At 37.3% G+C, this 15605-nt stretch overlaps 1 protein-coding gene across 2 annotated transcripts in view; it reads left to right on the top strand.

The window, feature by feature from the left end:
* SPIRE1 (spire type actin nucleation factor 1) overlaps window positions 1-15605 on the top strand; it is a 216143-nt gene that overhangs the window by 133587 nt on the left and 66951 nt on the right. For both annotated transcript variants that reach the window (XM_029922848.1, XM_029922847.1), the window contains exons 5-6: window positions 7755-7832; window positions 11470-11634. In XM_029922848.1, coding sequence (XP_029778708.1) covers window positions 7755-7832; window positions 11470-11634 — 243 coding nt within the window. The remainder of the gene's footprint in view (window positions 1-7754; window positions 7833-11469; window positions 11635-15605) is intronic.

Here is a 15605-nt window from a genome sequence, read left to right as displayed (position 1 = left end):
AGGACTCATTTGGTAAAAGAATAAAATGTTTTTTTGGTAGAATAAAACTGTTCACAGTCAAATCCTCACAGATATTTGTTGGTTTTTAATAACTAGTACTTACTCGATGCTTAACATGAGCCAGGCAGCATGTTATATTTTTTTTCTGTATTATATAATACTAACAAAATCTAAAAAGTAGTTCTTAGCATCTGCATTTTACAGATGGGAAAAAACACTGAGAATTGGAGCAGTTAAGTGACCCATATAAAGACACAGCTAGGAAGTGTCTTTTATGGTACTGTTCAAAAAAATTAAAAAACATGAAATTCTTGGACTATTCATTTAAACTGTCTTTAGTATTATAAAAAAATCATTTTCCTTAGTAGCAGGAAGTTAGGTGTTTTATCATGGCACAGGTAAAGGTGGAAATGTGTAAAGATGTGAAATAGTAAGACCATCTGGACTACATTTAGTCAGGGATGTGTTGGGAAACAGTAAAATTTAAGGTTGGATGGAAAAGGGACCATGGGCTTCTCATGGTACTCCATGGTACTCTCATGGTACTCCACCAAAGTACCCTTAAGTCATAAGAGCATGAACTCATACTTCTAGAGTAAGAGAACATAGTAAATCATAACTTTTTCAGTTGCAAGTAACAGAAATCCATTCAAGCTTGGGCGAAGTGGGGGAGTATTTACTCGCTCACATAAATGGAAAGTGTAAGGGTACAGCCAGCTCTAGGCACAGCTGGATCCAGTGTCTCAAATTCTGTAATGAGGGCTGGCTTTCTCTCCCTCACTCTAGGATGGGCTTTTACTAAAAGGCAGGGAAGATGACCATCTGTATCCTAAACCTCACATTTTCTCAGTTTAGTAACTCCAGCAGAAAGTCTTTCTCTTAATTGAGGCAAAAATATCTTGGAAGAAAATTCAGAAACCTATGCCTGCTCAGGAGCCTGTCACAGTGGCCACACTGGCTAGTGGAGTATGTGAGTAGGTGATAAGGTGTGCCGGACATGGGATTAGCCCTGCTCAAACTAGGGGCTGCATTCCCCAACAGAAAGCAGGAAGGGGGAAGAGGTTTCCAGACAGAAGCAACAGACACGCACTGAGAGATCTGTTGTTCACTGCAAGTCAAAGTGTCTTTCAAATTACACATTTTACTTTTAAAATCCATGTCAATTTTATTTTATATGTCTGCATCTAATTGTACTATTTCTAAAATGTTCCATGTTTGGAGTTCCCCCAGGAAATGGATTCTGGGGGGTAAAATTTGAATTCAGTAGGTTTTATTGGGAACTGCTTTGAGGAACACCTGTGAGCGGTGAAGGACAAGTTGGACTATGATGCAGGTGCAGCAGGCCTCAGCCAGTCCCACAGGGAGCTCAGAAGTTGGGATGGCCTTTCAGAGATGTCCCAAAGGAGGCAAGGGAGCCTGACCTGTGTACTTCTGCACAGACCAGTGATTGGGTGTGGGCTACTCCAGAGATGAGATATACCCATGACAAGGCAGCACCTTGCTCTGAGCCCTGAGAGCAGCTCCTATGGCAGGATTAGGCTATGAGCCTTTGCCGGACAGCACCTCCAGCAGCAGTGAAAGAGTACTTCATTCCTGAAGTGGATGTAGGGTGTGGACCCAGGCAGCTTACCACAACATGATACTCCATCACATTATCCGTGAGTAAAATTCACTCCAGGAAAATGTGTCCTGTTTATCTGTCATTGTAAATGCTTGCTATCATCATATCAGAAAGACTTGCTATCATCAGCTTTGGTAATCAAGATTCATCTTGCCAAAGACCACCCATCTTCCACTGTACCTTTACTATCTTGCCTTCTTGTTTGGGTCCTAGAAGGACCTAGAGACTATCAGAAATTTAAAAAAAAAAAAAAGCAATATAGGCTGGTAACAATGAGTTTCTCTATCATGTTGTCAGCTTTTTAAATTATCATTTGGCTTATATATCATTGGTTAAACAATATAGGGCTTGCTGTGGGATCAGCCTGTAGGTGACAAAGAGCCCATATTGCACTGTTGGCTATGGATGGGGAAGGTGTGTTGATAGGGTGTTGGCTCATGTGTACGTATGTGATCTTCTTAGGCATTAAGGTTTCAAACCAATTTATTTTGATGCTGACTGAATCTTGTTGATGTGTTTTGTATTATAATTACTTCAGTGTTCATTTTTTCTTTAAAAATTTACTGATTATTATTTATTTTAATCTTTTGACTGAATGAGACACTTAAATCTAATGTGAGTTTGGATTACATATTTGTTTCCCTGAACTGGAGAACAACACATGTTTCTGTGTGGCATAGATTAGAGTTTTTTCAATGAATAAGAGCCCTGGGCCAGATGGCTTCCCTGGGGAATTCTACCAGACATTTAAAGGAGAGTTAATACCCATTCTTCTCAAGCTGTTCTAAAAATAGAAATAGAAGGAAAACTTCCGGACTCATTCTACAAAACCAGCATCACTTTGGTTCCCAAACCAGACAGACACCCAACTAAAAAAAAAAAATAATAATAGCTACAAGCCAATATCTTTGATGAATACAGATGCAAAAATATTTAACAAGATACTTACCAAATTGAATTCAAAAGCACATAAAAAGAATTATCCACCATGACCAAGTGGGGTTCATTTCTGGGTTACAGGACTGGTTCAATATTCACACATCAATCAATTTGATACATCACATTAACAAAAGAAAAGATAAAAACCATAAGATCCTGTCAATAGATGCAGAAAAAGCATTTGACAAAATATAGCATCCTTTCTTAATAAAAACCCTCAAGAAAATCGGGATAGAAGAAATTTCTTAAATATCATAAAAACCATTTATGAAAAGTTCACAGCAAATATCATCTTCAATGGGGAAAACTGAAAGCTTTCCCCCTGAGATCAGGAAGATGCCAGGGATGTCCACTCTCACCACAGGTGTGTAACATAGTGCTGGAAGTCCTAGCTTCAGTAGTCAGACAACAAAAGGAAGTAAAAGGTCAGAATTGGCAAAGATGAAGTCAAACTGTCACTTTTCGCAGATGACATGATACTCTACATGGAAAACCTGACAGACTCCACCAGAAGCCTACTAGAACTGATCCATGAATTCAGTAAAGGCACAGGGTACAAAACCAACGTGCAGAGGGGCGCTGGGGTAGCTCAGTCAGTTAAGTGTCTGACTTTGGCTCAGGTCATGATCTCACGGTTCGTGGGTTTGAGACAGATTTGACAAAATCTGTCTTCAGATTCTGTGTCCTTCTCTTTCTCCAAAATAAATAAAAACATTAAAAAAAATGGGAGCGCCTGGGTGGCTCAGTTGGTTAAGTGTCTGGCTTAGGCTCAGGTCATAATCTCACAGTTCGTGGGTTCAAGCCCCACGTCAGGCTCTGTGCTGACAGCTAACTGAGAGCCTGGAGCCTGCTTCAGATTCTGTATCTCCCTCTCTCTCTGACCCTCCCTGCTTGCTCTGTCTCTCTCTGTCTCCCAAAAATAAATAAAAAACATAACAAAAAATTATTATAAAAAATTAAATTTAAAAAATCAAGGTCCAGAAATTGGTTGCATTTTTATACAACAATAATGAAGCAACAGAAAGAGAAATCAAGAAACTGATCCCATTCACAATTGTACAAAAAAACATAAAATACCTAAGAATAAACCTAACCAAAGATGTAAAAGATCTGTATGATGAAAACTATAGAAAGCTTATAAAGGAAATTGAAGAAGACACAAAGAAATGGAAAAACATTCCAAGCTCATGGATCAGAAGAATAAACATTGTTGAAATGTCATTATTACCCAAAGCAGTCTACATATTCACTGCATTCCCAGTCAAAATTTCATCAGCATTCTTCACAAAGCTAGAACAAACTATCCTAAAATTTGTATGGAATCACAAAAGACCCTGAATAGCCAAAGTAATATTGACGAAGAAAACCAAAACAGGAGGCATCACAATCCCAACCTCTACTACAAAGCTGTCATCATCAAGACAGTATGGTATTGGCATAAAAACAGACACATAGACCAATGGAATAGAATAGAGAACCTAGAATTGGACCCACAAATGTATGGCCAGTCAATCTTTGATAAAGCAGGAAAGAGTATCCAATGGAAAAAAAAACAGCCTCTTAAACAGATGGTGGGAGAACTGGACAGCAACATGCAGAAGAATGAAACTAGACCACTTTCTTACACCAACACAAAAATCAACTCAAAATGGCTGAAGGACCTGAATGTGAGACAGGAAACCATCAAAACCCTAAGAGAAAGCAGGAAACAACCTCCTTGACCTCAGCTGCAGCATTTTCTTACTCAACACATCCCCAAAGGCAAGGGAATCAAGAGCAAAAATGAACTATTGGTACCTCATCAAGATGAAAAAGCTTCTGCAAGGCAAAGGAAATAACCAAGGAAGCTAATAGGCAACCGACGGAATGGGAAAACACATAGTTGCCAATGACATCTTGGATAAAGGGCTAATATCCAAAATCTATAAGGAACTCACCAAACTCCACACCCGAAAAACAAATAATCCAGTGAATAAATGGGCAGAAGACACGAATAGACACTTCTTCAAAGAGGACATCCAGATGGCCAGCAGACACAGGAAATGATACTCAGGGTCACTCATCATCAAGGAAATACAAATCAAGACCCCACTGAGATACCACCTCACACTTGTCAGAGTGGCTAAAATGAACAAATCAAGAGACTATAGATGCTGGCGAGGATGTGGAGAAACGGGCACCTACACTGTTGGTGGGAATGTAAACTGGTGCAGCCGCTCTGGAAAACAGGTGGAGGTTCCTCAAAAAACTATCAATAGAACTCCCGTATGATCCAGCTATGACCTAGCACTGCTAGGGGTTTATCCAAGGGATACAGAAGTGCTGATGCAAAGGGGCACATGTACCCCAATGTTTACAGCAGCACTTTCAACAATAGCCAAATCATGGAAAGAGCCCAAATGTTCATCAACTGATGAATGGATCAAGAAGATGTAGTGTATATATACAATGGAATACTACATGGCAGTGAGAAAAAATGAAATCTGGCCATTTGTAGCAATATGGATGGACCTAGAGGGAGTCATGCTAAGCGAAATAAGTCAGGCAGAGAAGGACAGATACCATATATATTCACTCATAAGTGTAACAGGAAAAACTTAACAGAGGACCATGGGGGAGGGGAATGGGGAAAAATAGTCAAGGTGAGGGAGGGAGGCAAACCTTGAGAGACTCTTGAATACTGAGAACAAACTGAGAGCTGATGGGGGAGGGGGAAAGGGGGAAAAATGGTGATGGGCATGGAGGAGGGCACTTGTGGGGAAGAGCACTGGGTGTTATATGGAAACCAACTTGACAATAAACTATAAAAAATAAATAACATTAAAAATTTTTTAAAATAAACATTATATTTTAAAAAGTAAAAAAAGAAAAAGTTGTCCCCCCACCCCTTCAGTGGATTCTGAATTTAGGAAGAAGATTCAGAATTTCCTCAGAATAATTTTCCCTTTCAGCCTTTTAGTTTTGCTGATTGTTTCCTTCGCTGTGCAGAGGTTTCATTTTTGCTGAGTTCCAATAGTTCATTTTTGCTTTTGTTTCCCTTGCTTCTGGAGACATGTTGAATAAGAAGTTGCTGCAGCCAAGGTCAAAGAGGTTTTTTCCTGCTTTCTCCTCAAGGATTTTGATGGCTTGCTGTCTTACATTTAGGTCTTTCATCCATTTTGAGTTGATTTTTGTGTGTTGTATAAGATGTGGTGTGTGTGTGTGTGCGCGCGCGCGTGCACACAATGGAGTATTACACGGCAATCAAAAAGAATGAAATCTTGCCATTTGCAACTATGTGGATGGAACTAGAGGGTATTATGCTAAGTGAAATTAGAGAAAAACATCATATGATTTCACTCATATGAAGACTTTAAGATAGAAAACAGATGAACATAAGGGAAGGGAAACAAAAATAATATAAAAACAGGGAGAGGGACAAAATGTAAGAATCTCTTAATAAGGAGAACAGATAGAGGGTTTGGGAGTGGGGGGTGGGCTAAATGGGTAAGAGGAATTAAGGAATCTACTCCTGAAATCATTGTTGCACTATATGATAACTAATTTGAATGTAAATTTAAAAACAAATAAAATTGGTTTAAAAGTTTCTTTGGATTTCTTTCAGCTAGCAAACACAGTGTAGGTGCTAGTGTAGGTCTTCAGTTAGAGTGAAATGGCTTAATGTGAACTTTCAGAAAACGCAATTATGGAAACACATTCTGAAAAAATTAGAAATACTTCCCCCATACCTCGAATTTCTTTCCTAGTAAGAGAATGCATTATTTATACCATGTTTTCTTCAAGTGGTTGGAGTAATTTTATTCTTTGTATATTAATACTCCTATACATTATCAAGTACAAAAAAAGCAGGTGGTGTTATTCTCATTTTGCAGATGGTCAATCTGAGATGCTGAGCAGGGAAAAATAATGGTTTAGAAATGTTTTCTATTAAGTACTATTTTCATATAAAATAAACTAGATTTCATAAGGCACATTTAAATTCAGCCCACATGTATTCAGGCAAATAGACTCAACAAATTGTAAAATATATGAGAGTTGTTTTGTTGTCAGTAGGAATGGTATAACAGATTAGTGATTAATAGCTGAGTAGATGTCTTACTTATCAAGATTTTCTTAAAATTGCAAATGTTGGATCCATGCAGTTTCAGAGGGTGGGTTATTGTGTGTCAACTGTACTCAAATAAAAAAATTAAAAATTGAAAAAGGGTACAAACTTGCAGTTATAAGATGAGTAAGTTCTGGAGACATAACGTACAGCATGTTGACTGTGGTCAGCAACACTTTCTTACATGCTTGAAACTTGCCGAGAGTATATATTAAGCGTTCTCACCACATACACGAAAGATAATTATGTGAGGTGATGGAGGTGGTAACTACCCTTATTACATAATCGTTTTTGCAATATATGCATGTACCAAGTAATAAATAAATAAATAACATTTTACATTTTGACATCTATTCATGAAATTACTTGACAAGTATATATTGAGTATAAAAAGTGCCAATGCTATATTAGCCCCTGAGAATGGAATTTTGCCTCATGAATCCTAGAGAGAAGGCACAAACAAATGTAAAATTACAGTGTAATAAAGGCTACAGAGGATAGGCGGTGCTAGATGCCATTGTATAGTAGGAAGATTTGGCTTAATTTAGGGGGAAGGGAAGGCTTTCCTGAAGAATTGATGATTTTGTTGAGCCTCATATCTGAGGGAAGAGCAGAAGTAGGGAATAAATGAGACCAGGCATGGGGGTAAGGAGAGAAGAGCATCTGGGGCCAGACCACATCAGAAGTCAGCAAAAATTTGATAGTGTTTGGATTAAGGGATCTGCAGTGGAGATGAAAAGAAGAGGGCTTAGGTTATATGGAAGAGGTAATATCAGGGAGATTTAATGGATTGAATATGGGCACTGGGGGAGAAGACAATGTCAGTACATTTTAGTGGTGTGAGTTCATATTGTGACAAAGGTTTAGCCACGAGGCCTAGAAGGAAATTAGAATGAGCAACCCCAGTCCCTCTCTCTGTAGTACTGTATGTATTCTAGTCTATCACTGACTGAAATCTATAGAGGAGTAGATTCTGTACTATCTGCTTCAATAATGCTTCTATATAGATGTTATCTGAAGATATCTGTTAGAAATGTTAATTTGAGAAGGTAGTATAATGAAATGTTTTCTTTTTATTTTAATTCATAGAATCTTAAGAAGATTCAAGAAATGGAAAAGAGTGATGAATCTAACACAGACCTAGAAGACCTGAAAAATGCTGACTGGGTAAGGTAGCTGGTTATTCTCTGTTCTGCTTAGTGTTGAAGACATAGTGTGATGATTTTTTAAATGCTTGTTACTAAGGGCTGTAATACGAATTGATAACATGAATTTGAATATGCTTAGTTGTATTTGAGGAAATACCTTCCCCATTTTAGAAAACTAACGGATTTTATTAGAACTACCCCAAATCTTTCATAATTTTGGTGTTTTAAAATACCTTCCTGATTATATTAATGCCTTAGCATTTTAAGTTAGAGTTTAAGCTCTGTTTCAGGATGAGATGTGAAACTGTAATGTAGTGCATTAATTTATCCAATGAATAGTTGCTGGATTAGAGTTCTGAAGATGAAGAATTATTCATTCCTGTATTATTACAGGATCTCTGCCTTCATGAAACAGAAGGCAAATTTCTGGCACAGATGATTACAGTGTATTTATGCAATACATTTTGAGTAGCCATTATTTTTCTGGCATGGTACTAGCCTTTAGTAAAACCAAGAGTCCCTGCCGTCATGTATGACTTAGAGTCAGGTAGGCATGACAACCTTGGGGACAGGAGAGTCATTGTCATGAAATTCGACTGAGGTATGTTCAGGCGTCAATGGTAAGGCACATTTTAGGATTCTGAATTTTCAGGTTAAGGATACTGATTAAATAATGACATCACTAAATGAGGGGCCAGGAATAGAGGCAGATTTGGGGAATCTGAACAAATTGCTTTTGACTGTATTAGACTTTAATTGTTTGCTATAATTTTTTCTAACAACTTTGTTAAAAGTATCATCAGCATGCAATAAGTACATATTTAAAAGGCACAATTTGATAAGTTTTGACGTATACACACATACATACATACCCATTAAACCATCATCATAATCAAAATAATGAGCCATCCATTATACCCTAAAGTTTCCTCATACCCCTTATAATCCTACTTCCTGCTTCCTTTCTCCCCATGATCTGGGGAGGAATTCATGGGAAAGTAATACATGATCTGTTTTCTCTCACTATAGATTAGTTTGCATTTTCTAAAATTTTCCAAAAATGTAATCATATAGTATGTACTGTTTTTTGCTTGGCTTCTTCCATTCAGCATAATTATTTTGAGATTTAATCCATGTTGTTGCCTCTATCAATAGTTTGTTGTTGTTGTTGTTTATTTTTAATGTTTGTTTAGTTTTGAGAATGGGGAACAGACCGTGAGCTGGGGAGGGGTAGAGAGAGAGGGAGACACAGAATCTGAAGCAGCTCCAGGCTCCTAGCTGTCAGCACAGAGCCTGATGTGGGGCTCAAACTCAGGAACCATGAGATCATGACCTAAGCCAAAGTTGGACACTTAACTGACTGAGCCACCCAGACGCCCGAGTAGTTTGTTGTTTTTATTACTAGTAGTATTCCATTCCATTGTATGGATCTACATATTATTGATGTATGGATATAAATATTCTTAATTTATTGATTATATCTTCACTGAGAAATTTGGAATGATATTAATCTAGAATGTTTAAGATTAAGGTTAAGAAATAAGTAGCCTATAATGTCTTGTAAATGGGTATTATCATTTTAGAATAATATTGTTTATTATGTTTCCTTTGTACAGAATACTGTGATAATCAGCCTTATCCCAAGTGTATTTTATCTTGGCTAATAAATTAAAAAATTTTTTTCTTAGCCATGGAAGCCAGATAAATAACTCCAGGTGGTCAGAAGTTAGCAAACGGCTAGTTTAAACTTGAACTAAAAATATAATTTATTGCCTTAAGGCACCCTCATTTAAAAACTGGTAGGATCACTGACAAGAGATGCACTAACTCCAAAGGGAGTTCTGTTTGCCTAGATCACCAGCTGCTCTCTTGTAAGACCATTAAAATGAATTATTTAGAAAAATTAGAATGAAATGAAAGAATGAGGGAGAATTAGAGTATCTCTAAAGGTAGTATCTAAACATGTCAGGATCTCTCTAATGGAATAAGAGATAATGACAAAATCACTGGGAGTACATAAAAGTGACAGTCGTGCGTTATTTTATATGAGCACAGTGACTTTTATCTCTGAATTAAATTTCTGAAAATTTTTGCCAAACGATACTATATAAAGAACTGGCTATATAAAAAGTCTGTTTGAATCATTTCATAAATCATAGCAAACTCTTCTAATAGTCCTCATCCCTTAATTTATCTGTTTTAAATACTCAAAATTTCACATATGTGAGGTTTTCTTAAAGCACCAGGCGGTTAGGAAAAGAGATAGCATTTTAAAAGATGAGATTATATTTAAATTGGATCTTAAAGGAATGAGTATAAGAGAAGCAGAGAAATTGGGACAAGAATATTCCTAAAAGAGAAACCTGAATATTTTAGGGATATTAGATTATCTTTAATAGCAGAACCTAAGGATCTGTTTAAAATAGGAATACTTTAGAAGGTGTTCTAATGGATTTATCACAGTATTAAGTACTTCAAATCTTATTTGGAATAAGGAATGGCATACATTTTTTTGAAATCATAAATTCCATTTTTGAGAAATTTAATCGTTATTTTATACAGATAGTTCTTATAAAATATATCACATGATTTTTAATAAATATGTTTAAGTAACTATGTAAGCGACTTATTAATGTTAACAAACCACAGTGTTTCAGTTAAATATCATATTGATTTACTTTTCACTGAAGTAGAGACTATGACACCTAAGTTTATAGACAGGAAAATAGGAGGATTAAGGTATAATAACATACATATTTAGTATGTCTTAGATTGTTATAAGTACTTCATATAGATCTCATTTTGGGGGGGGGCTGGCAAAGCAATTCATTATTTGTTGATAAGATAACAGATAATTTGTGTAAATATAGTAATAACATAAAAATTATCATTTTTGACCATTTTCCATGTACTATATTTCAGCTCTGACCATCTCAACAATTTATGAATTGCTATTTTCTTTTTTTGAGGAGTAAGCCAGGGTTCAGAGAGGTGAAACAACTTGATGTCAGATAGCTAATAGGTGGTTGTATCATTTAGCTGTGGTCACAGTAAGGCTGCCTAACCAGCCACTGCAGAATCACAGTCGCATAAAGTAGTACATTTATTTAGCTCACAAGTGTACGGATCGATTGTGGTAGCTCCACTCTATGTGTGTCTCATCCTTCTAGACAATCATGCCAATCCAGGCATAATGTTCTCACGGCACTAGAAGCACCAGTGACAGACCCATTGTGCATTTGCTTTTGCAAACTTTGGTCACATCACATCCACTACTATTCATTCCAGTGGCCAAGCAAATCATAAAGCCAAAACCAATGTTAGAGTGTGGGAAATACACTCATTAGTGAACAAAATCACATAACAGCATGCAGACATAGGAGGCATGAAGAACTGAGGCCATTAATGTAGGCTTCCACAGTGAGTGAGTTAGGATTTATACCCAGGGGCCTCAGAACTTAGAGCTTGTGATTCGCTACTGGTTTTTTTTTTTACCCACTTTTTAGTATCCTAAAATCTAATTTTAAAAATGAGTTTTGTTTGGTTTACTCAGTGTTTTGCAAGCCAAGCTCTTCATTTTTTCTCTATGACTGTAGCTACTTAGAGGAAACTAGTAAACTTATTCATGGACATCTCTCCACCCTCGATTCTTTTAGGCTCGATTCTGGGTGCAGGTGATGAGGGATTTGCGGAATGGGGTAAAACTTAAGAAGGTCCAAGAGCGCCAGTACAACCCTTTGCCCATTGAATATCAGCTCACCCCATATGAGATGCTAATGGATGACATTCGATCTAAAAGATACACTTTGCGAAAAGTAATGGTAAGTAACAAAGAAAACCATTAGTAAACTTAAATGGTTATTCTTCAGTAATCTTATTTGTTGAAAATGTTCTCAGTATTTTAAAAATCATTTCTTTCCGTGGAAGCAATACATCATTATTACAGAAAATTTGAAAAATATAATAAGCTCAAAGAAGAAAAGGTGCAAATGGGTAATTTCACAACCCAGAGAGGTGTTTTGCTAACATGCTTGTGTTATGACGTGTTACAACCTTCTGTCTTTTTTCTATACATTTTTTCTAGACAAAATGTATTAATATTGAATACTTGTTTTGTACCCAGTTATTTTCACTTAAATACATAGTATGAACATTTTTCCTGTCATTATGTGTTCAACATCATCACATCTAAATGACTTCCTCTTTTCTAGCTTTATGGCTATATAATTGTGGCAACCTATTTTGTGTATCCTTGCATAAATAAATGTTTTTGAATAACAACAGGGAAATCTTTGAGTTATGTTCTTAGAAGTAGAATCCTGACAGTACTACCTCTGAAATATGTCCTGAATGTGACTGCCACTATCTCTCAATCACACTATTACTAGTAACACTATTACTAGGCTACTAGTGACCTCTAAGTAGCCTTCCTATTTTCACTCTTGCCCCTCTTAGTCAGTTCTTCCCCAAAACAGCCAGAGTAAGCCTCTTCAGGTAAAAATATGATGATATTAATTTTCCTGTTCAGAACTTTCCATGGTTCTCCATCATACGCGAAACACATTCCACATCCTTACTTGGCCTGCAAAGCTCTGTGGAGTCTGGAATGGGTTTCCTTTCAGACCTCACCTCCTGCCATCTTCCTGGTTGATTTCTCCTTAGCCATGCTGGTCTCTGCTGCTGTCACGTGCTCCTGCAGCAGAACCTGTGCTGCCCCTTTTCCTGGGACTCTCTTTTCTCATACATCTATGTAACTTGCCATAGCACATTTTAGGTCTCTGCTCAAATGTCACCTCATTAGAGAAGTGTTTGCCTCCCTACCCACATGTGTCAGTAGCGCACAGTGTCATGGGTTTTCACATTGGCTGTCTGTCTCTCTTACCATTATAGGAACTTAGTTCTCTCACTGTTCTATCCCCTGTGACTAGACCATGTGCCTGACACACAGCCAGGAGCTGAATACTGTGGTCAATAAATAGTTGTGGGATGAATTAATGAATTCTAGATGGGAGATGAATTAATGAATTTACATCCACATTTTTATAGAAAATTTAATCAGAGTTATTTTATGTGGAAGATTCTTATGAAGCACATCACTTAGTTTTATTTTTATATTTTTTTAACTTTTATTTTTTTAATTTTTTTTTATGTAACACACTTTATTTTTTTAACATATGCAATTATTCTCCGTCATTTACAATACAGTAGTTACAATGACACTCTAAACAGAAAAGCAAAGTAAAAAATCAATTAACAATTAATCTTTGTTAAATTAATTAACAAAGAGCTCAAACAGCTACCTATATTTTTTAAGTTTGTTTATCTATATATCATCTACCTATTTATGTATCTATCTATGTAAACTCTAGACCCAATGTGAGGCTTGAACCCAGAGATCAAGAATTGCATGCTGGTCTTATACAGAAGACTTATACAGAAATTAGAAGGTTAAGTACCAACTAGCACATCACTTAGTTTTAAAATAGATTTAAGTAAGGGCACCTGACTGGCTCATTTGGAAGAGCATGCAACTTTTTGTTTTAAGTTTATTTATTATTTATTTTGAGAGGGAGAGGGAGGGCAAAGAGAGGGGAGAGAGAATCCCAAGCAGATTCCACACTGCCAGGGTGGAACCCAATGTGGGGCTTGAGCCCACAAGCCCACAAGATCATGACCTGAGCCAAAGTCAAGAGCCGGATGCTCAGCTGACTGAGACACCCAGGCACCCTCAAGAGCATGCAATTCTTGATCTCTGGGTTCAAGCCCCACATTGGGTCTAGAGTTTACATAGATACATAGATAGGTAGATGATACATAGATAAACAAACTTAAAAAATATAGGTAGCTGTTTGAGCTCTTTGTTAATTAATTTTAACAAGCTGCAATATTGCAGCTAAGTATTGCAGTTAAGTATTATGTTGATTTACTTCTTAGTAAAACTGATTTCTTTTACATATGAGGAAATTGAAGTTTAGAGGTGCTCCATAACTTCCCATGTTTAGACAACTAGTTAGTTATAAGGCAAAGCCTATCTTCATCCCTATTCTGTCAGAACCCATGCTGTGTGCCACACACATGTGGCCAAATTGCCCTTTAGTTACATGATGATTACTATTTACAACACAGTTTTTCCCATTTCTTCATATCCTTGACCAAAGTTGTTATCTTTTGGGGTTGACAAATTTGAGAGAAAATACTTTTATTTTTTAAATTCGTATTTCTTTCAGGGCGCCTAGAGTTGGTTAAGCATCTGAGACTTCAGCTCAGGTCATGATCTCATGGTCTGTGAGCTTGAGCCCAACATCGGGCTCTGTGCTGACAGCCCAGAGTCTGGAGCCTGCTTCAGTTTCTGTCTCCTTCTCTCTCTCTGCCCCTCCCCGACTTGTAGTCTGTCTTTCTCTCTCAAATATAAATGAACATTAAAACATTTTTTAAAATTTGTATTTCTTTGGTTACAAGTATATCTAAACATTTAAAAATATATATACCAGTTGTATATTTTTAAATTTTATTTTAATTTAACAAATATTTATTAGGCACTTCTCATGTTCCAGGCACTATTGAGGACTCTGGAAGAAGGACATAATATAGTCCTTGTTCTCAGGAAGTTTACAGTATGGTGGGAACTACTGGTAATTAAGCAAGACAATACAGTGTGATACGCTCAATGTAGGAGAAGGAGACTATGTGCCAAAAAACAATGTACAAAGACCAAGAAATGATGGAATTTGACATAAGAAAACTACAAATGTTCCCCATAATTAGAGTATAGAATGGAATGTAGGAAATCGTGAGGGCTGGAGTTGGCCAGGAGGGTGAGGAACTACTGGAGTTCGCAGGGACAGGGCAAAGGTAAGAGGAGAGATCAGCTCTGGGACAGATACCGGGGAGTTTCAGCGTATAAGAAATAACAGAGGAAGGTGGTAAACAGATTGAGAAGGTGTAGCTAGAGAAGAAACAGGAAAAATGGGGTCACAGCTGCAAAGGGAGGTAGCATTTCAGGAGGCAGAATGCTACTGGCAGGTCAGATATTTAAGCATTGAGAAATATTTAACAAATTTAGCAATGTGGACATGATTTGTAACTTTTATTAAGTAAAGGAATAGCAACTAGATTGTAGGGTGCAAGTGAGGAAGAGGAAACAGTCTGAGTGTGCCTTTTTTTTAAACTGTGTGTTATTTTATTTTATTTTTAAATAGTTTATTGTCAAATTGGTTTCCATACAACACCCAGTGCTCTTCCCCACAAGTGCCCTCCTCCATCACCACCACCTCTTTCCCCCTCCCCCTTCCCCTTCAACCCTCAGTTCATTTTCAGTATTCAATAGTCTTTCAAGTTTTGCATCCCTCTCTCTCCCCAGCTCTCTTTCCCTCTTCCCCTCCCTCTGGTCCTCCATTAGGTTTCTTCTGTTTTCCTGTTAGACCTACGAGTGCAAACATATGGTATCTGTCCTTCTCTGCCTGACTTATGTCACTTAGCATGACACCCTCAACGTCCATCCACTTTCCTACAAATGGCCATATTTCATTCTTTCTCATTGCCATGTAGTACTCCATTGTATATATATATACCACATCTTCTTGATCCACTCATCGGGTGATGGACATTTAGGCTCTTTCCATGGTTTGGCTATTGTTGAAAGTGCTGCTGTAACATTGGGGTACATGTGCCCCTATGCATCAGCACTTCTGTATCCCTTGGGTAAATCCCTAGCAGTGCTATTGCTGGGTCATAGGGGAGTTCTATGGATAGTTTTTTGAGGAACCTCCACACTGTTTTCCAGAGCGGCTGC

This window comes from Suricata suricatta, chromosome 14, assembly GCF_006229205.1.
Source record: "Suricata suricatta isolate VVHF042 chromosome 14, meerkat_22Aug2017_6uvM2_HiC, whole genome shotgun sequence".
Taxonomy (NCBI): Eukaryota; Metazoa; Chordata; class Mammalia; order Carnivora; family Herpestidae; genus Suricata; species Suricata suricatta.
The sequence above is the reverse complement of the archived record's forward strand: the minus strand, read 5'-3'. Positions and strand labels throughout refer to the sequence as shown.